At 41.3% G+C, this 21191-nt stretch overlaps 1 protein-coding gene across 1 annotated transcript in view; it reads right to left on the bottom strand.

Moving 5' to 3' along the window:
- The window catches only part of LOC124545900 (pro-neuregulin-3, membrane-bound isoform-like), a 382922-nt gene that overhangs the window by 77458 nt on the left and 284273 nt on the right, over positions 1 to 21191 (bottom strand). The window contains exon 6 of the mRNA XM_047124860.1: positions 14289 to 14347. Within this exon, the coding sequence (XP_046980816.1) occupies positions 14289 to 14347 (59 nt within the window). The remainder of the gene's footprint in view (positions 1 to 14288; positions 14348 to 21191) is intronic.

Raw genomic sequence — 21191 nt, 5'->3', positions numbered from 1 at the left:
TCTCAGAAAAAGTATCAAATGTCACTCACAGGAGTGAATGCCCAAATGAGGTGTGTGAAAATGTAAACTCCATCCACAGGCCCGGACTGGCCCATTGGTACTGTCTGACTGCTGTGCCGTCCTCCGCCAGTGGCATTGTTGGATGTGGTTTGGAGGGGCATGGTGTCAGCACACTGCTCTCCCAGCCATTGTCATTAGCTGGAGCTGCTACTACTCAGTCAAGTAACTTTGCAGTTGGCATCATGAGGGTTAGTGCACCCCTTTGCAGTCCTCCCACCAAGGACAAATCCCTGGCAATACCAGGAATTGAACATGGGTGCTTCAAATGGCAGTCAACCATGCTGTTCACTCAGCAATGGAGGCAGACAATGAGGCATATGATGTTAGCAATGCTTTGTGCTATCGTAGATTTAGAAAGATATGTCAAAATTCCTATTCAAGCAATGTTAACTTATGGAGTAAATTGCTGCAAGAAACATTATCCAATTGATTTCATTCGAGTGACACCAAATTGTAGTAGGATTTTGGAATATATACTGTGTTCATACATTATGAATTACCTTAAAGAAAACAGTCTGTTGCCACACAGTCAGCACAGACTCAGAAAATATCATTGTAGAAAAACATAACTAGCTGTTTATCCTCAAGAAGTAATGAGTACTATTGAAAGGGGCTCTCAGATTGATTCCAAATTTCTAGATTTCTAAAAGACTTTCAATACCATCCCTCACAAGTGGCTTCTAATCAGATTGTGTGCCCAGGGGCATAAACTCAGTTGTATGAATGAATTTGTGATTTCCTGTCAGAAAGGTCATATTTCATAGTAATTAACAGTAGGCCATCAAGTGAAACAGGAGTGACACATGGTGTTCCCCAAGGAAGTGTTATAGGCACTCTGCTGTTTCTAGCCTATGTAATCTAAGCAGCTATCTTAGATTGTTTGCAGATGATGCTCTGATTTAACATTTAGTGAAGTCATCAGAAGATCAAAACCAATTGTAAAATGATTTAGACAAGATTTATATAAGGTGCAGAAAGTGGCAATTAATTCTAAATAAAGAAAAGCTTGAGGTCATCCATATGAGTACTAAAAGTAAGCCATTAGATTTTAGTTACACAATAAATCACTCAAATCTAAAGGCTGTCAGTTCAACTAAATACCTAGAAATTACAATTATGAACAACTTAAATTGGAATGATCACATAGAGAATGTCGTGGGACAGGCAAACCACAGACTGTGTTTTATTGGCAGAACACTTACTGTGTTTTATTGACAGAATGCTTCGAAGATACCGCATTTCTGTTAAAGAGGCTGACTGCACTAGACTTGTCCATCCTCTGCTAGAGTATGGCTGTGCAGTATGGGATCTTTACCAGATGGGATTGATAAGGACATCAGAAAAGTTCAAAGAAGGGCAGGTTCCACAGCCACAAGGATCTCATCAGCACGGATCCACGGAACAAAAACTAATCTAATCTAATCTAATCTTGTGTGGTCACAAAATAGAGGAGAGAGTGTCATGGAATAGAAAAGCAAGAAGGGTTGGCAATCATTAAAACAAAGGTGTTTTTTGTTGCAGTGAATGCAAAAATATTTTGTTGATGTCCACCTACATAGGAGAAATGATCATTATAACAAAATAATAGAAATTGGAGCTCACACAGAAATACTGAGTGTTTGTTTTTCACATGTGTTATTAAAGAGTGGAATGGTAGAGAGTAACAATAGTTCCAAAATGGGAAAGAAACTAATTTGTTAGCCATATAGCTGCAATTATAGATTATGAGCTTTATTAAACTAATGGGAGGAAATGAGATTAAACTAAGGAACAAGTTCACTGTCATAGAAAATAAAGATTATAGAGACATAAAAAAAGGAAATAATTTAACAAAAGTACTTAAGAAAACAGCAAAGGACACTGCAAATATAATAAAGGCAAATGAAAACAAAATCTCAACTGGAATGAAGTTGCAGTTGAGTAAGTGTTTCAAGCAAATGATGATAATAGGAACATTTGAAAAATATCTTTGAGAGGATGTGGGCAGATACAGTGAAAACAAACTGAGATACGAATCTGAATCTGAGTTTTGCTGTCCCATCATTTACAGACTAAACTGTTTGATGTACAGTACTGGTCACTCATTAAAATTTATAATTATATTTTTAAACTGTTACAGTTGTTGAAAGCTCTGTTATAGATTAATGTGAAATACTGGATGCAGAATGTGATTGCAACAACAGAAAACTGCACGAGTATAAAAAGCTTATATTGGATTGGCATCACATTTCATCAGTTAATTTGGTACATGGTCCAGCAGCTAACAACAATGAGGAACATAGAGGCATGTAAAGAAATCTTCAAAGATTGTACACAGATCAAGAGATCAGAGAGGTGATAATGAAAATAATAAAATTCTGGAAGCTGTGCACATCAGACATATAAAACTAGTAGAGGTGTATAAAGAGAGAAGTAGTATGACAAATGAAAAGGTGCCTGGAGATTGTGGTGTTTGAGTAGAAATGGTTAAATCTGGGAAAAAAGTAATACAAAATTAACTTGCAAGTTAGTTTACAGGATGTCTGCAGAGGAAGACAATTCCACAAAACCAGAGTAAGGCTGTTATTATTGTACTTTGTACAAAAGGTGAGAGACATAAAAATAGTGTATCCAATATTCACTAAAGATGTCACCAAACACAGAGAAAAATAGATTTTAATCAATCAGAGGAATAAGCTCTCTTCAAAAGTAAATATAACACAATCGACCGTTTCAAGTTGTGAACAAAATTACAGCAATCAGCATGAATTGCCACTTTTCTAAGGATTCATAGACAAAGTTTCTGACTCATTTCAACAAAATCTGTAGTAACAGCATTTAAGAAACAACATACTAATTCAGTCCAGGTTAATATACTGACAAATATGTACATCATTGTTAAAGCTTTCATCAGATTATGAATGTGTAGTGAGAGATTTGAAACGCTAAGAAGAGTGACACAAGGGGGAGATTAAAACTATTCTCGTTGGTCTTAGTGGAAGTTCTCAGATCCTTAAAAATGGGAAAATGAAAAATAAATGTGTGTTAATGGAACCTATTTGGACTACATTCATTTTTCTGACACTGTACTGTTGCCTCTACTGCAGATAAACTTCAAAAATGAATGGAAAATGTTAATAGAGGAAGTAGATCTAAAAATCAAATACAGTAAGACAAAAAAATACATAATCAACACATCAAAAAAAATTTTGCAGATCAACAATTAAGTCATAGAACAAATTGATGAATAGTCACATTTGAGGCAACTGAAGACTACAGTTTAATGGACAGCAAAACAGGTTAGTACAAGAGTAAAAGTGATCCTGAGTGCACTTGGTAAACTGAACAGCATTTTCAAAATTTGAAGACATTAATGTAAGGATTAATCTAGAGGAGGCAATCACTTTGTGTAACAGTTAAGTTTAACAGGTGGCAACAGTGGTGAGAAACTGTCTGTTTCTTCTTTTCTTAGATCATCACATCAAACTGCCATGCATAGCCACTTGTGCCAAAACAGGCAATAAAGTGCACTTTAACCAGTAGATTGGGGTGGCAGTGTAGTTAACATACCTACAACATTTCCTCTCATTTCTGTTCACCCCTTATACATTAATGTACACTGTAGATTCCTTAATGACAGGGTACCCCAATGGTTAGCACACTGGACTCACATTCGGGAGGACAACAGTTTGAACCCATGTCTGACCATCCAGATTTAGATTTTCTGTGATTTCCCTAAAATTCCTTTAAATGAGGGCAGCCAATTTCCTGCCTCATCTTTGACACAATCTGAGTTTGTGTTCTGCCCCTAATGATCTTGATGTTGATAGAACATTAAACCCACTCTTCCTTCCTTCTTCCTTGTAGATTTCTTATTGAACCATACAACAGTCTTCAGTTTTTTGCTAAGGATTCATAATTGTACTACCTGTGAATGAAATTACAGTTTCCAAGCAGCCTCAGAATTAACCACTCTATGACCCTGTTTGGTTGTCTGGACTGGTTATAAGTTATTAGCACACAATAATCTGTACACAGCAGATTATAATTTCAAATCAATTTACTGCAAATTTTAGCTATCCAGTGCTACCTTAAAGAATTAAACACTGATGAATCTGTGTGGGGGACATACAGTCTCTTTTTACCAAGAAATTTTTAACATGTACATGCCTTCAAGACGAAATAATTTAGAATCTCTGGTGGTAAGTAATACACAATCTTGAGGACAGCAAAAAGTTGTACATGACCAAGGATTAAATTTTCATCTGCGTTCTGACTACATATAAATCCTTGAACTACTCACTGCATACAAAAATAGAATAGATTATTTTCACCACCTAAAATGGCATGTGTGGAGAGGTAATGACACTGTGGTGTCTCCAGAGCAGAGTGCCCTATCTTTGACTCTTATTTCTTTGGACTGCTTCATGCTAGCTCATTCTTGATCACAACTTGTCCTTCTGCCATGTTTGTTTGTTTTGTCTCAGAGATTGATAAATGCATATTGGATACTTTGTGTGTGTTATTACCAACCAATCATACGTGACAACCAGAGTGGTGACCCCGCCACCATCATCATATCATTGTGAGTTATTTTGTGCTTGTTTTTGTCATTTGCAAACTTCATGTGCCAGCCCACGTTGTTTCTACCACAATGGATCTACCAGTGTCTTTTGCTGAAAGTGTCATGCACCCTATTAACTGTGCATGCGACTGCGAATGGTCAAGTGTACCTAATGAGAGTTTGGTTAAAAGTGAACAATTATTTACGCCCGGCCACTCCAGCAGCTACCTAACCTTAACCAGCTCAACATAGCCACCATCTAGCATGGCAGCACAAAAACAGTCACAACATGGACAGTGCATGCCATCTAATGACGTTGTGGACATGTTTCCTGTTAAAGACTCTGTGGTTTATCCTTCATCTACGCCATTACCTTCAGGATGATTTGACATACTGACAAAGTTTCAGAACTGTAATTCGAACATTTCTATGCATCACATCATCTCAGTGATGCCGATTGCCTAGACCGTGCTGGTTTCTGTGACTGTTGCACCACAGTTGTACCACAACTGCCTTCCGCCCACTTTCATTACAGCACTGGCCATTCTGCCCACACCAATTCCCAGCTCAGCCCCTCTGTGGCAGTGCCGCAACCACCTTCCACCCACTGTTGCAACGGCACTCGCTGTTACACCCGCACTGTGTTCTTCACCGGGCCTGCAGTTTGGATACACCATGCCAACTTTTATGCCTCCCCATCCATACCATGTGCTGCATGTGGCTGCCACCCCACACATGCTTCGGGCGATGCACTATTCACTGCTACTGCACTTACAGAGTCAGAGGCATACTGCTCTGCTGACACGGACCTCCGTCTGCCGGTGCTGCCTTAACATGTCTTACCCGGCGGGTTTCCCAAGCACCCTGCTTTGCAAAATGATAACCCAAAGACTTGGTTCACCTTAGTGGATCACCTACTGGACGTAAAAGGCATTTTGGATGACGATGCCCATTTTGTCTGCCTGGTAAGTCACCTTAATGCTCATTTGGACCTCATCAGCGACTTGCTTCTCTCACTTCCCGCCTCCCACAAGTATTCGATGGTGAAAGCACTGCTCATTGAGCACCTTTCTTGCCCTCTGGTGGAGGCTATTCACAACATTATTCACAATGAGCATCTCGATGACTGCACTCCTTCACAGCTTTGGCGGTGCCTACATGCGTTAACTGATTATCAAGCAGTAACTGATGCCACACTTTGGGCATTATGGATGGTCAAAATACCTTCGAATCTGCAGTTTCATCTACTCTCTCACGTCGTCGACCAACTTGAGGTTTGTTTAGGCATGGCAGATCAGGCTTACGCTTTCAACCGACACTGCCTGTCATGGACAACACCTCCATCACCCTCAGGTGGCACACTAGTTCCGCACTCTGCCTCCAGGGGCCAGCGCACTCGCCTAGGTGCCTCAGCTGCCATTCAGGAGCTGCCACCTAGCAGCCAACAGGAGACATGTCTGTGGCCTCCTGACAGCCGCTGACATCACCCAGGTAGCAGCCCAATCGGCTCCGCACCGCCCCACTTACCGGCACCGGCATACCCGCAGTGCTGGTTCCACACTACTTATGGGGAAACCATCCACAACTGGCGTGCACCTTGCACCTACCCAAATGATTCCAGTGGGCACGTTTAGGTGCCTCATCCTGCCACATTCCTTCACGGTGCCTACTGTCCAATGCTGCACCTCTTGCTTCAGTGATGTGACGCCTCTATGCCACAGACATTGCAGTCCATGGCTCCATCAAGATGCCACTTTGCCTATCACCAGTTCACACCTCCCCTTGGACCTCCCACATTGCCGACATGGATGAAACTGTGATCAGGTTGGATTTTCTACATCATTACAACCTTTCAACAGATCTGCAAGCTGCTGTGCCTCGCCAAGCATCTGGCTCTACCGTTCTGTGCTCACATGAGTTCAGTATGACTTCGTTCTCTGACTCCTTGGCTATGCTTTCCACATGTGCATCCCTGCTCAAGCGCATTACTGCACAGCTCTCTGACCTGTCAGATGTGTGCTCACAAATAGTTGTACTCTGTACCCAGAACGCTGCCTTATGCACCCACATAGACTCTACCTCCACTGAGTTGTCACACACATGGCATACAATACGTTGCCTATCTGCAGAACTGCAACAAGGCGATCCAACACACACCTCTACAATGGCTTCTCACCAATCCGTGAACCGACATTGCCTGCGGATCCCTTCTTGACCCCTCTGGCCAACCCCCCTTCAAGACTGACAGCAATCAGTAATGGCACCACCGATGGCCCACCTGTACGTTATAAGGCCAGGCACCTTAAGCTTCCAAACGTCTTCGTGCCAAGGAGATCATTCAGGATCTGTTGGCTTCAGACATCCTCTTCCCCTCCGATAACAACTGGTCTTCACCCATTCACCTTGTTCCTAAAAAGGACGGCACCTTACACATGTGCAAGGACTACAGGTCCCCTAACACTCACGCCATTATCAATAACTACCCAGTTCCTAATGTACAGGATTTCACACAATTACTACATTGTTCTAATTTTTTCTCTGTTTCAGACTGTTCCAAGGCATACCATCAGATCCCTATGCATCCCTCGGATATTCCTAAGATGGCCATCATCACACCCTTCGGCCTATTTGAATACTGATGCGTTTCATTCGGCACTTGCAAACAACAGCGTGGTGATCAATGATGAAAAATCTCAACTGTGTTCCACATCAGTGACCTTGCTATGCCATACTGTTACCACCAACAGCCTCTGACAGATGAGTTCTCGTGTTGGAACCGTGCTTCATCTCCCTCTTCCTGGGGATTATGCTCAGCTCCGTCGTTTTCTGGGTATGGCTAACTTTTATCGCCACCATATTCCTCAGGCTGCCTCCGTCCAAATGGCCCTCACCGATCCCCTTTCTAGCAAAAACACCACTGGGAAATGGAAGTTGGAGTGGACCACACCCATGTTCGACGCATTTGCTAACCTTAAAACTGCCCTCGCCGAGGCTATCACACTTGCCCACCCTGATACTGAGGCCCATGTCTCGATCACTACCAACACGAGTGACTCAGCTGTGGGCGCTGTTTTACAACAGCACACTGCCAACTCCACCCAACCCCTCAGCTTCTTTTCCAAGAAACTGACTAAGAGCCAATGTAAATGGTCGGCTTTTGACCGTGAGCTCCTCACAGTGTACGAGGCGATTAAACGTTTCTGTAGTACCTCGATGGTGACCTTTCATGATCTACACAGGTCACAAGCCACTCATGGATGCTATTTGTAATCCTGCTAAGGACCTTCCACTGAGGCATTTCCACCATATGGACTACATCTGTCAGCACTCTTCCGACATGTGCTATATCTTCGGCATGGAGAATGGTGTGGCAGACAACCTTTCTCACATCTGCATGATAACTGCACTGCTGAATCTGGAGGAGCTCGCTCGACTTCAGGCCGAAGATGATGATATACAGCAGCTAATATCAGACAACAAGTTATTGCTCTCTGTCCAGCCCCATATACTACACGTGTGGACGATCCTTGTCTATTGTGACACTTCTACGGGCACACCTCACCCTCTGGGCACTACCACCCTTCGTCACAGGGTCTTTACTGCCTTGCACATCTTGGCCACCCCGTAATGTGAGCTACAATGTGGCTGGTTACAGAGTGTTTTGTCTGGCCTGGTGTGAAGCATGACTGACATACTTGGACCCATGCATGCATCCTGTGCCAGAGCAGCAAGGTCAGCAGGCGTGCTCAATCTCCATTGGGCAAGTTTGACAGGGTGTCTTCGGCATGTCTATATCTATGTTGTTGGTCCCCTCCCCCCTTCAGAGGCTTACAGCTACTTCTTATCAGTCATCAACCACGTGACCTGCTGGGTCGAGACGGTCCCTCTTATTGACATCACGGCCGAGATCATTGCACATTCTTTTGTCTTGGTGGGAGTTGCTCATTTTGTCTGTCTCCTGTCCCTCACAACCAACCAGGGACACCAGTTTGAGTCTATCCTCTTTGCACGACTCTGCAAACTCTGCAGCACCACCAAATTTCACACCACGGCTTACCACCCTCAGGCAAACGGCCTGGTCGAACAGTGGCACCACACACTCAAGGACGCATTTATGTGCCATGGTGGCCTATGGTCCGAGGCCTTCCCATGGGTCCTGGTCACTCAGCCCATAAAGAAGGCTTGAACACCTCAGTTGCTGAGATTCTATATGGTGAACCCCTCCTCCTTTCCAGTGAGTTTGTCAAGGATTCACTGTCAACCACTACTGTGGATCTTCCTGCTCTGGTTGAATGGATTTGTATGCACATCACTTGCCTCCACCCCCTCTGCTCATCCACAAGGACCTTGATTCATGTGACTTTGTGATGCTGCAGGATGACACCGTGCACGCAGCCTTGCAGCCACCTTATTTGGGTCCTCATTGCATGCTACGTCACAGTATGAACACGTTCATCATCCGCCTACATAGACGTCCACTGACTGTGTCTGCTAATTGACTGAAACTGGTGTGGTCAGTCACCGACCTGCCTCCCGACGCTGCCAACCTACCTTCAGCCGATGTCTCTCCACCTGTGCAGCTGTTGGAACCATGGGACCTTTGCACTGCAGATCCGATGTACCTACTTCTCATGCCAGTTGCTGCCTTCAACTGCCGTGATGGCACAAAGATTATGAATTTGTCTGATGAAGCTTCCCTTCACTGTGCTCCACACTCTTGGGAGGGGGGCCTGTGGTGTCTCTGGCACAGAATGCCCTATCTTTGACTCTTACTTCTTTGGACTACTTTATGCTAGCTCATTCTTGGCACACAACTTGTTCTTCTGCCATGTTTGTTCATTTTGTCTCAGTGATTAACAAATGCATATTTGATACTTTGTGTGTGTTGTTACCAACCAACCATATGTGATAACCACAACACCATGGCAAAAATTTCGGTGGATACATGGGGAACCCTGAACACTTTCATCCTATAATACTCTGTTACCTAATTACTGGCCAGCCGCGGTGGCCGTGCGGTTCTGGCGCTGCAGTCCGGAACCGCGAGGCTGCTACGGTCGCAGGTTCGAATCCTGCCTCGGGCATGGGTGTGTATGATGTCCTTAGGTTAGTTAGGTTTAAGTAGTTCTAAGTTCTAGGGGACTTATGACCTAAGATGTTGAGTCCCATAGTGCTCAGAGCCATTTGAACCATTTTGAACCTAATTACTGATGAAGACAGTCAAAAATCAACTGAATGTTGGTTGATCATCTGGCATGCATCACGGATGATTCGAAGTCATGAGTGGTAATACTTTACGGGTCAAACTGACAGCCCTCTGCAAATGTGTGCACACATACCAATGTATCATGTTGATTAGGTCAACTTTTCATTCATTCTTTTTGTCACACCTAGTTGATACTAATGTTAAATATGCCACACGGTTATTAAATACCAGTCATCCATTCCGCATTGTTCAATCATGTATCAAAAATAAGGAATGGCAACTATTCTTACTAGCTTGTAGAGCATTTTATATGAAATAATGCTATGGACTGGAAGTTTCATTCTACTGTAATCAGTATAAAAAGTCTGTTTTGAAGTATAGAAATTGATTGATAACATGTTGTAATGTGATAGAGTTGACCTAAGTGCTTAAAGTAGGCAATGGTTTTTAAACACTGCTGCTCAGATTTCACTTATCTTTGAGAGACTTCTTGAATTATTATTAAGCTACTCCTGTATTTATGTCACAAAATAAAAGACTGGTTCTGAATTTTTCACAAAAGCAAAACAGCTTGTGAAAATACTGAGGAATAATGGCACAGGAAATGTAGATGATGGTAACCCTAAAGCTATTGATACTTAAGGCAACTATTTCACTATATTAGTCATGGTGTTTCATATAAATTGTTTTCCTCTGTAACTTACAAAAAATATCTGAGAAGAATATTTATTGAGACAGGTTCACATAACAAAAGCTACACTTTCTGTGGCATTATCAACATAATTTATTGAGTTATTTTGCAGAGAGGTACAGTAACAAAATACTGTTGTTTAAACAGAACTTTAGTTTTTCTGTTATATAGCTGTTGTATTTAAACCAGCTGTGTACAAATCAAATTAAATCACATTTCTATGTGTTTAGTTTGGGAGCTATAAACCTTCAAAGTGTTAGGGGTGGATGCGACATGCTGCCAATAATAGTTGCCTGTATGCAGAGAGGTGTTCTAGAGGTGGAATATTGATTTAAGTGAGGTGTTCAAATGTTTACCAATGTTTCTGAACACACAATGCAATATGCCTTCTACACAACCTGCAGACAAGATGTAGCATAGCCAGTGTCAGGGAGCTTCAAGCTTCCTTGATGTTCTGTTAGATGTCATGTTCAGTTAGACTGCGGACCATTGCCTTACACTACAGTATACAATGCAGATTGGACTGTACATGCAAATGGGGTTCAGTGTGCTGCAGATACTGATGTTGAATAAACATGCCATACACATACGAGTATATTGACATATTGCTGACCCTCGGCAAATGCCAACACAATGCCAATGAACCAGAAATGGTGGATGCCATGAGATATCCTTGTTGAAGAGCTCCAGAAGACATTATGTTCTTACGTGTTGAACAATGACTTTGCGAAACAAGTAGTTTGAGAAGGTGTGGTGGTAACAGATGTACACCAGCAAGAAGTGATGAGATGGAGGAATTTGTTTTAGCTGTGATACACCCTGATCCTCGTGTTAGCTTATGAGGCATTTCTGCAGTCACTGATATCAGCCTTACATCTGTGTGGTGTATAGTACAGGGTCACTGGTTTCACCCACATCACCTGTCACTGACACAGGACCCGCAGTTGGAGAGCTACTTTCTGCAAATTCAACATGAGTAATTTCACTCTGGACCATCTTACAAAGTGTTATGTTCTCCAATGAATACATGTTCACAAATTATGGTGCAGTGAACCATCATAAATGCATTACTGAGCCACAGATAATCATTGGTGAGTAGGTCTTGTCAGTCATCAATGGAGGTGGTCTATTAATGTGTGGTATAGAATCCTTGGGGATGAAATCATTGGTCCACACTATTTTGCAGGTACACTGACAGGTGAGACATATCACACTTTTATCATGGACAGTTTAGGTGCTCCCATTGAAAATGTCCATCTAGACATTAGAGGCTGTATGTGGATGTAGCATGAATGTTGCCCAGCCCATTCTGTGTGTGATAATTTGCAAGAACTGAAAAACAGATTATCTGGAAGGTGGCTGGGGTGCTATGGTCTTCAGGAATGGCCTGCACTGTTGCCCAATTTAACAACAGTAGATTTTGTTTTGTGGGGATATCCAAAGAATAATGAGTGTAACACTGAACCCATAATTCCAGATGGCTTCAAATGGTGCATTGAGGAAGCTTGTTGCTCCTTGACAAAGGCAGTGTGACATCTTGTCCACAGGTATTTTAGAAGGCACATTGTGTTGTGCATTCAGGAAAATGGGTACATATTTCAACACCCCACTTTAAATCAACATTCCACTATCAGAACATCCACCAGCATACAGCCAAGAATTTTGTACAGCATGTTGTATCCACCCCCAACATTTTGAATGTTTATGGCTCCCAAACCAAACATAACAGAAATGTGATTTAAACTGATTTGTACACACCTGGTTTAAGTGCATCAGTTACATAACAGGAAAAAAAACAATGTTTCACTATCTCATTGCTGTACCCTTCAGGAGATTTGTACACAGTTGTTTTAAATACATCAGCTACATGAAAGAAAAACTAGTTCGTTTTAAAAAATTGTATCTTATTGCTGTACCTTTCAGGAAAATAACTCAGTAAACTTATTGATTAACCTGCAGAAAGTATAACTTTTCTTATGTGGACCTGTCTCAATAAATATTCTTGTCATGTATTATTTTGTAAGTTACAAAGGCAAATAATTTATCTGACACACCCTGCATATCTTTCCAGCATAGTTTCACTTTCTTAGCATCTGTTACTTGAGTTTTGAATCACTGGCAGAAATCTGTCAAACAGTTACTAGCAGAGAAAAACATACTAAGCTTTTTTATAATCAGTCTCATTTTTACTGGCAGAAGTACTCAATGTAACAATTTAGTGATTTTAAAGCATCATAAGCAGAACTAGTGGACAGGCTGTTTTTGTTCACTTGTCAACTTTATCATGGATTATTCCACAGAACACAATAATCAGAAGCAACAAAATGTTCTACTAAATACTTGCGGTGACGAACCATCTGTATGAATGATAGTTGTCAGTGACTCATAGTCTACTCTGGTTCTGTGTGTTTAATTTTGACTGCTGCCTTTTAAAAGTCGTTGGAATTTTCTGCTTATTTATTATCAGCTACGTAGGATCATTTCTCTGAATTTGTGTTGTGAAAATTAATGGAGTAGGTATGCACTGGAACTCTTTCCATGCCACAGTGCACAACTGTTACACATGCAAGTTAGTGCCTGACTGTTAGTAATACAAACAAAGTAGACTAATAGATATTAAAAATTTCACAATACATGAGACTATTACCATCATTTACAAGCTACATCAAATACGCATATCATAGGGGAGTTAATTCTCAGTATTTGTTAGAATAATTACAAACAGTAGAGATAATATCGTGCAATATTTCACAAGGTTCTGTGGTATGTTACTCAAACAGCAAGCAATGCAAGTGTGGCTCAGTATGCCTGTACATTGTATACAATATTTTATTTGTGTGACAAATGTTTCAGTAGCTCAGAAGCAGACATGTTGTGCTGATTACAAAGAAAATCAATCATGATGCACCTTCTCACAACAAATGTAGGAGCATGCTCCTAGTAAAATACTTGTTAAAAACAAAACAGATATGGTACAGTGAAGGTCATACAATCTGAACTCATTGTTCATGAGTAACAATGAAAGCTAACAGTTTCTACAAGAACTGACACTGCTGAGAGATAGTGTGTGTTTTTTTAACATCTCTTCATACTACTTGCATTTCAGTGCTCACCTCTTGCAGTGATCAGCAGTGCTTGTTTCAAACCAGAAGATGCTATCGTTGATGGATGTGAGTGAGAGAACAGAGAGTATTATTGATGTTAGCACAACACATATATTTATATATATATACAGACAGGCAGACAAACCAACTGTTCTGAGTGGAATATGTGCGACATACCTGAATAACGCACGACACGACGTCTGTCCTGTGACTCGACTCGTCTGCCTCTGGAGAGCACCTCCGAGTACTGTCCCTCTCTCTCTCACTTTCTCACTCTGTCTTTACTTGCTTTTTACAAACATTTTATATTATTTTTACAGATTTGGCTTCCATAGGCATTGTCCTAATTTGTTGTGAGATGGATGAATAAATAAAAACTCCAGTTTTATTTCTCCATAAAAACATTCACTTTTCGAGAACTAGCAACACGCTAACAGATAAAAGTAGATATATGTGTGCATTGTACTGTGAGGGAAAACTATCCAACCAGTTTTTAATAGACACTGTGAGATTCTTTATTTCTAATTCTTTGGCACTGGGTTGCTTACGTTCTTTAAATAATTTTGTCTGGATTTTTTTGAGTGTTGAAAGACTTGCAAATTGCTGTCTTCCAACCCTCTTCCTAGCAGTAATACGAGGAAGAAATGCCTAATGTACAAGAGAGCAATCCACGTCCATACGTACTCCCATTTGACGTGAGGTCTTTGTTCTGGCAGCGGAAGCCTTGGAACCCTTCTGCGCATCTGCAACATAAATGAGAATTCCATTTCCTTGTTGCACAATTTCACAATGAATCACTGTGAGAAATAAAACATTCAGTTATCTATTCATAGTACATAAAGATCTTCTGAGAACTACAATTTTATTTTCTTCAGAAATGGTACACTGACCAAAACAGTAATATAAAAAGGATTACTAATAAGTACAAGTCATTTAAAAATCAGGTATCAGTAACCATTTAAGAGGCACATTAAGTCATAATTGATTAACCATGAATATCAAACTGTAAGTTTTCCCTCTGCTAATTTAACTGCACTTTTTTGTTGACTTCATTAGTTTTGGCAGCTTTTTTGTGTCTTATAAAGACTGAGATTTCTTGCTAGAGGACAGAGGTAAGGCTGTAGAAACATATGTAGCTTGGGGACAGCTAGATACAGCCATAGAGAAATTAAACAAACATTTCGAGAAAAGAAAAGCAGCTCTGAATATCAAGAGCTCAGATGGAAAGCAAGCACTAAGCAAAGAAGGGAAGTTGACAGGTGGAATGAGTATATAGAGGGACTACACAAGGGAAATGAAGGCAGTATTATAGAAACAAAAGAGGTTGTAGATGAGATGGGAGATAATGCTGCTGTGGGAAGAATTTGACAGAGCACTGAAAGACCTAAGTCGAAACAAGGCACCTGGAGTAAAGACATTATTCAGAACTACACATATCCTTGGGACAGCTAGCAGTAACAGAACTATTCCACCTAGTGTGCAAGATGTGTGAGACTGGCAAAATACCCTCAGACTTCAAGAAGAATGTAATAACAACAATTCCAAAAAAAACAGGAAGATGTGTTAAGTAAAGGTAAGCCCACGTTTATGGCTTTTGTAGATTTGGAAAAAGCTTTTCACTATGTCAACTGGAATAAACTCTGAAATTCTGAAAGCAGCTGAGGTACAATACAGGAAGTGAAAAGTATAAAGGTATACTCATGTTGTACAGAAACCAGATGACAGTTATAAGAGTCAAGGGGCATGAAGGGGCACAGTGGCTGAGTAAGGAATGAGGCAGCATTGTAGCCTATTGCTGATTTTATTCAATTTGTAGATTGAACAAGCAGTAAAGGAAGCCAACTAAAAATCTGGAGGAGGAGTTAAAGTTCAGGGAGAAGAAATACAAACTGAATTTTTTTCAAGGGGGCATTTGCCGGTGACATTGTAATTCTGTCAGAGACACCAAAGGTCTTTGAAGACCAATTGAATGGAGTGAATAGTGTCTTGAAAGGATGAACATTATCAAAAGCAAAACAAGGGTAACGGAATGGAGTTGAGTTAAATCAGGTGATGCTGAGGGTCTTTGATTAGGAAACAAAGACACTAAAACTGGTAGATGAGTTTTGCAGTTTGGGCAGCAAAATAACTGATAATGACTGAAGTAGAGAGGATACAAAATTTAGTGTGGCAACAGTAAGAATAGCATTTCTGAAGAGGAGAAATTTCTTAACATCAAATATGGACTGAACTGACAAACTACCTATTTGCTTCTGTCTTGGGTTCTTTGGCCGGCATTTGTCTGATGATTTTACTGACATTTTGCCAGCACAAGTGGCTGGCATAATCAAAGCTTCACCCTCCATTGCCAGTGGTGAACTGGAGCTGAGCTTGTGGCCACAGACTATATGTACCTGATGCGCCAACATCTGAGGGCTTCTCCGTGGTCATTTCTGGTGCGGTTCTCCTCTTGCTACCTGCAACGGTCGTTTGCTGCAGTACGGTAAGCCAGGATCTGTTTACTTTAAGGCTTTCCTCTTTCTTGTTGAAGCTGTTCTTGTGTTTGTGTATTTCTACAGCTTCTCAAAACATGTGGGTGTGATAGTGCTTCTCTACAGCCAGAACTTCCGTGTCGGAGAATTTTATTACATGGTCTTTCTCACTCAGTGCGTGCTCTGCCACAGCCAATTTCTCCACCTGCCCCAATGTGCAATGTTGCCTATGTTCTTTGATTGTGGTGTTGATTGATTGTCCAGTCATTCCAACGTAAACTTTTCCGCATGTGCATGGTAAGCGGTATATTCCCGACACTGCAAGTGGGTCCCTTTTATCCTTTGCCGATCTAAAACATTCTTTGATCTTCCTTGTCGGTTTGAAAATTGTCTTTGGCTGGCCGGTGTGGCCGTGCGGTTCTAGGTGCTTCAGTCTGGAACCGCGTGACCGCTACAGTCGCAGGTTCGAATCCTACCTCGGGCATGGATGTGTGTGATGTCCTTAGGTTTAATTAGTTCTAAGTTCTAGGCGACTGATGACCTCAGAAGTTAAGTTGCATAGTGCTCAGAGCCATTTGAACCATTTTTGAAAATTGTCTTTACGCCATGTTTGTGCAATATATGGCCGATTTTGTCCGTCACTCTGGGAATGTATGGCAGAAAGGCCGTACCCGACATTTCTTTTCCTGATTTCTTATTTCGCCGAGTGTTTGGCTCTGTTACACTTCTAATATAATTTGTGGAGTACCCATTGCTCCTCAGAACACTTTCCAGATGTTGCATTTCATGTTTGAGGTGCTGCAGCTCACATATTTGTCCTGCTCGCATTACGAGCGTATGAAGGTTCGAAAGGATATTGGGTGCAGTAGTTAGTCACAGATGTAGGGGCTTGCAAAGGATAGACTAGCATGAAGAGTTGGATCAAACCAGTCTTTAGACTGAAGACCACAACAGCAACACAAATGACTGACACATAAACCTACCCAGCGGGTGCACTCTGATTTTGATCAGCTTTGAATATGTTGTAGTGTACATCAAAATGAGACACACAAATATTTTTATACATTTGCATACAGCTGTTAAGGGAGTGAGACACCCTGATGAAAAAAAAATTAAGTTTATATTTCTGAATGAATACCATTGAAACAGTAACTTATATATATATATAAAAAAAAAAACCTTCAAATTAAAGTTCTATAGTTTTTAATGTATGTTATAACAGTGCACCTAGATTTGTTGAAGACATCATCTTTTTTCCAAATCCTCTCCCTCTCACTATTTTGTTTTTCATTTTGACATTTCACAAATATCAAAATGTACAACATCATTAACACTAAGTTCAAATATACACTCCTGGAAATTGAAAAAAGAACACATTGACACCGGTGTGTCAGACCCACCATACTTGCTCTGGACACTGCGAGAGGGCTGTACAAGCAATGATCACACGCACGGCACAGCGGACACACCAGGAACCGCGGTGTTGGCCGTCGAATGGCGCTAGCTGCGCAGCATTTGTGCACCGCCGCCGTCAGTGTCAGCCAGTTTGCCGTGGCATACGGAGCTCCATCGCAGTCTTTAACACTGGTAGCATGCCGCGACAGCGTGGACGTGAACCGTATGTGCAGTTGACGGACTTTGAGCGAGGGCGTATAGTGGGCATGCGGGAGGCCGGGTGGATGTACCGCCGAATTGCTCAACACGTGGGGCGTGAGGTCTCCACAGTAATCAATGTTGTCGCCAGTGGTCGGCGGAAGGTGCACGTGCCTGTCGACCTGGGACCGGACCGCAGCGACGCATCCTACGCAGTGCCATAGGGGACCGCACCGCCACTTCCCAGCAAATTAGGGACACTGTTGCTCTTGGGGTATCGGCGAGGACCATTCGCAACCGTCTCCATGAGGCTGGGCTACGGTCCCGCACACCGTTAGGCCGTCTTCCGCTCACGCCCCAACATCGTGCAGCCCGCCTCCAGTGGTGTCGCGACAGGCGTGAATGGAGGGACGAATGGAGACGTGTCGTCTTCAGCGATGAGAGTCGCTTCTGCCTTGGTGCCAATGATGGTCGTATGCGTGTTTGGCGCCGTGCAGGTGAGCGCCACAATAAGGACTGCATACGACCGAGGCACACAGGGCCAACACCCGGCATCATGGTGTGGGGAGCGATCTCCTACACTGGCCGTACACCACTGGTGATCGTCGAGGGGACACTGAATAGTGCACGGTACATCCAAACCGTCATCGAACCCATCGTTCTACCATTCCTAGACCGGCAAGGGAACTTGCTGTTCCAACAGGACAATGCACGTCTGCATGTATCCCGTGCCACCCAACGTGCTCTAGAAGGTGTAAGTCAACTACCCTGGCCAGCAAGATCTCCGGATCTGTCCCCCATTGAGCATGTTTGGGACTGGATGAAGCGTCGTCTCACGTGGTCTGCACGTCCAGCACGAACGCTGGTCCAACTGAGGCGCCAGGAGGAAATGGCATGGCAAGCCGTTCCACAGGACTACATCCAGTATCTCTACGATCGTCTCCATGGGAGAATAGCAGCCTGCATTGCTGCGAAAGGTGGATATACACTGTACTAGTGCTGACATTGTGCATGCTCTGTTGCCTGTGTCTATGTGCCTGTGGTTCTGTCAGTGTGATCATGTGATGTATCTGACCCCAGGAATGTGTCAATAAAGTTTCCCCTTCCTGGGACAATGAATTCACGGTGTTCTTATTTCAATTTCCAGGAGTGTATATGTACGATAAAGTGACACTCCCCAACGCATTTGCCAGAAATAAGCTAGAGTACCTCTAAATCACTCTACATGGGCCTGATATGTGTTCAGTTCAATTTCAATTGTGATATGTGTTGCTTAAAGCATTTCCCACATATATCTGTATGTGTGTGTGTGTCTCTACTTCTTTTTTAATTTTTTTTCTACTCAGTTTGTAATATTTTCAGATTTAATTAATTTATGTTTGAAATTGTTTGTAAATTATTGTTGTAACATTATCATAAATTTGTGCAAAAAAGAGGAAGTGCAGAATTGCTTGGGTCAAAAAAATGCAGAATGTACTTTAAATTTTGCCAACCAAACAGAGATACAACCACACATGTCTTTGCTGAACCACTTCATTAAATATCACTGAATTTTGTGTTAATGATGATATACATTTTCTATTGGTCAAGTGTCGAAATGAAAACAAAATAGTAAGTGGATTTAAAAAAAAATACTTTTTTCAACAAATCTTGGTGCACTGTTATAACATAAATTAAAAACAATAGAACTCTTGTTTGAAGTTTTTGTGTATCTGTTACCATTTCAACTGTATTTATTCAGAAATATTAAAATTAACTATTTCAAGGTGGTGTTACACCCTGTTAACAGAATGTCTCTTATCCTGCACTGTACTAAAAAGTATTCAAAGATGATCAAAATCAAGGTGTATCCCTTGGGTAGGTTTGCTTGTGAATATTGAATAGTGAAGTTTTTTGAATATTACTAACAAAGTTGCAGATGAAGTGACATTCTGATGACATCTTCTAGGTTTATCAACCAAGTGGCAGCATCTTTTTGATGCAAGTGAGTTTTTTTAGTAATCCTCTTCATATCTATATAACAGATTTGAGGAGGGAGTTACTAAGCAGTTAACAGAAGAGGAGATTCCATTGAAGACTGAAGTTAGTTCAGTCAATGTAGTCAGATTACTGATCCCAAAAGGCTAGCATTTTAGCTCCATCTTAGGCCTACCTTTTTATCTGTTATTTAGTTAATTACTTATATAAGAACATGAATCATCTAGCATGCCATCTCGATGCCTATTACCTTTCTACTGAAATAATGGTAATAATGTTTCAGTTTTGCTTTTACAGAAGTACATACCAGAAATTAATATGTAAGAGACAGTAATGCAGGTGTATCAGAAATCACTAGGTTTTACCATCAGTAGAGTGTCTTTCATGCAATAAAAAAAATTAAAAATGGTTTAGAGGTTGTTCAGCGATGTATTTTATTGGATCATTCAGAGTGTTTTGTGGAAGTAAACCTCGATATATTTTCATGTGCCTGTGGCCATTTGTGTAACAGCCAAGAAGCTCCTATGAAAATGTGTAGTTCCAGATTGTGATACATGTACTATGTAAAGATTTAAGTGCACTCAAAAGAATACATGTAAATGCTGGAGGACATGGAACAGCTTTTGACTGATCATACTGAAGTTTTAAGGCATAAAGTAAAATCTCTATACATTAAGCCTCAAAAATTCTATGGCATAAAGTAAAATCTCCATACACCAACATTCAAAAATTCTGTAAGTCCACACTCTCTCGCTACATGAAGTAATACATGTGTGCCACTAATAAATAAGTTTGACTCTCTGTACTGTGAAAATGAATCAAGGGAATCTGTAACATATAACTGAAGAAGATTTAAGGGACTCAGTCTATATATACAAGGGTAGTGATGGTTCACTCCTGACACATATTATCAAGCATAAAATATGAGATTTTTGTGTCAGCAAGTCATGAGAGAGCAACTCCCAGCAGCATGACTATTCTGCTAGCCACTGATACTGTGTTTCAGACCTTCTCCACAGCAATTACAATTTAAAAGCATTCAGGAAATATACATGAAACCAGATTTACCAATGCAGGAAATCATTAAGGAAGTTGTAATGGACTATAGAAAAACCAATAACTATTGTGCTGTATTAATTGGAGGTACAAGTGGCATTTATAGGAATAATCTAGTGAATGCTGCCCCCAGTCTAAAGAAGCTCTGGCCACAGCTGAGAACCAGAGCATAATGAGATACAACTTAAACATTATGTCTACTTTGAATGTAAACACTGAAATTCATAAGCTAAGAGGCAGTTTCAGGAGGCCTACCAAATATATCCAAATACTAGCTTTCTTAGTGTAGATTTTCTCAACAGATGCTGCCATGCTGCTATACAAAACATAGCATCTTCTGAAAAGAAAGGACAAGACATTTCCATTTGGAAATATCAGTAAAGTGTTGGATGACACTAACCAAACATAATGGCAACATGTCACACTGGTCATTCCACTGGGCTAGTCTGGAAAAATCATGCAGCATATAAATCTGTCATGGATGCAGAAA

This window comes from Schistocerca americana, chromosome 8, assembly GCF_021461395.2.
Source record: "Schistocerca americana isolate TAMUIC-IGC-003095 chromosome 8, iqSchAmer2.1, whole genome shotgun sequence".
Classification (NCBI taxonomy): Eukaryota; Metazoa; Arthropoda; class Insecta; order Orthoptera; family Acrididae; genus Schistocerca; species Schistocerca americana.
The sequence above is the reverse complement of the archived record's forward strand: the minus strand, read 5'-3'. Positions and strand labels throughout refer to the sequence as shown.